At 62.8% G+C, this 1213-nt stretch overlaps 1 protein-coding gene across 1 annotated transcript in view; it reads right to left on the bottom strand.

Moving 5' to 3' along the window:
* The window catches only part of LOC104125004 (RING finger protein 121), an 18592-nt gene that overhangs the window by 4891 nt on the left and 12488 nt on the right, over window positions 1-1213 (bottom strand). Inside the window, exon 8 of the mRNA XM_035892797.1 lies at window positions 201-208. Within this exon, the coding sequence (XP_035748690.1) occupies window positions 201-208 (8 nt within the window). The remainder of the gene's footprint in view (window positions 1-200; window positions 209-1213) is intronic.

The raw sequence follows: 1213 nt of genomic DNA, 5'->3' as shown, positions 1-1213 counted from the left end.
AAGCCTTCTGGCTCAGCCAGGGCCCAATGCAGCGCGCAGGAGGGTGCGGGCACGCAACCAGCTCCGGTCCCCCAGCCTGCAGGGGCGGCCACGAGCCCCAGCTCACCCCTGCCGCGTCCCGGCTCCCGCGGCCAGGCTGGGAGACCCGAGAATCAGAGAACATCTTGAGATGGAAGGGACCCAGAAGGATCATCGGCTCCTTGCAGGACTGCCCAATGCTAAACCAGCTCTGAGCGTCGTCCAGACGCTTCTTGGTGAGCTCTGGTGGGCTCGGTGCCGGGACTGCTGCCCTGGGGAGCCTCTTCCAGGGACCGACCACCCTCCCCCTGAAGAACCTTTTTCATCCCGTTTCCTCGTGTCCCATCGCTGGTCACCAGAGAGAGGAGATTGGCAGCTCCCCCTCCGCTGCCCCCCGTGAGGAAGATGCAGACTGTGATGAGGTCACCGCTCAGCGATGAGGTCACCCCTCAGCCTTCTCTTCTCCAAGCTGAACCAGCCAAGTGACCTCAGCCGCTCCTCCTACGTCCTACCCTCGAGACCTTTCACCATCTTGGTGGCCACCTCCGGACACTCTCACAGCCTGGTGTCCTTCTTACATTCAGGCACCCAAAACCGGAGGCAGCCTTTGAGGGGGGGCCACACCAGCGCAGTGCAGAGCGGGGCAGTCACCCCCCTCACCACGCTGCGTGACGCCCCCCCGGGCAGGGCTGGCCCCTTGGGCTGCCAGGACACGACGGTGACTCACCTTCAGCTTGCCACCCCCCCAGGCCCCTGGATCGCTTCCCGCAGGGCTGCTCTCCAGCCTCTCGCCCCCCAATTTGTGCGCTTAACCAGGGCTCCCCCATCCCAGTGGGGAATCTGGGACTTGCCCGTGTTCAGTTCCACGCGGCTGGCGATTGCCCAGCTCTCCCCAGTCTCTCCAGATCTCCCCGTAAGGCCTCGCCACCCTGGAGGGAGCCCACAGCTCCTCCCAGTTTAGGATCATCGGCAAAACCCCTCTCGGGCAGAGACCTGGCAGAGCTTCGCTCCTGATGGAGCGACAGCATCAGTGGACAAGGGAAAACTAACAGAACTCATCTACCTGGACTTCTGCAAAGCCTTCAACACGGTCCCCCACAACATCCTTCTCCCTAAATCGGGGAGATAGGAGTTTCATGGGTGGACTGTTGGGTGGATAAGGAACTGGCTGGATGGTCGCATCCAGAGGGTAGTG

This window comes from Egretta garzetta, unplaced genomic scaffold (assembly GCF_000687185.1).
Source record: "Egretta garzetta isolate BGI_Z169 unplaced genomic scaffold, ASM68718v1 scaffold1020, whole genome shotgun sequence".
Lineage (NCBI taxonomy): Eukaryota > Metazoa > Chordata > Aves > Pelecaniformes > Ardeidae > Egretta > Egretta garzetta.
The sequence above is the reverse complement of the archived record's forward strand: the minus strand, read 5'-3'. Positions and strand labels throughout refer to the sequence as shown.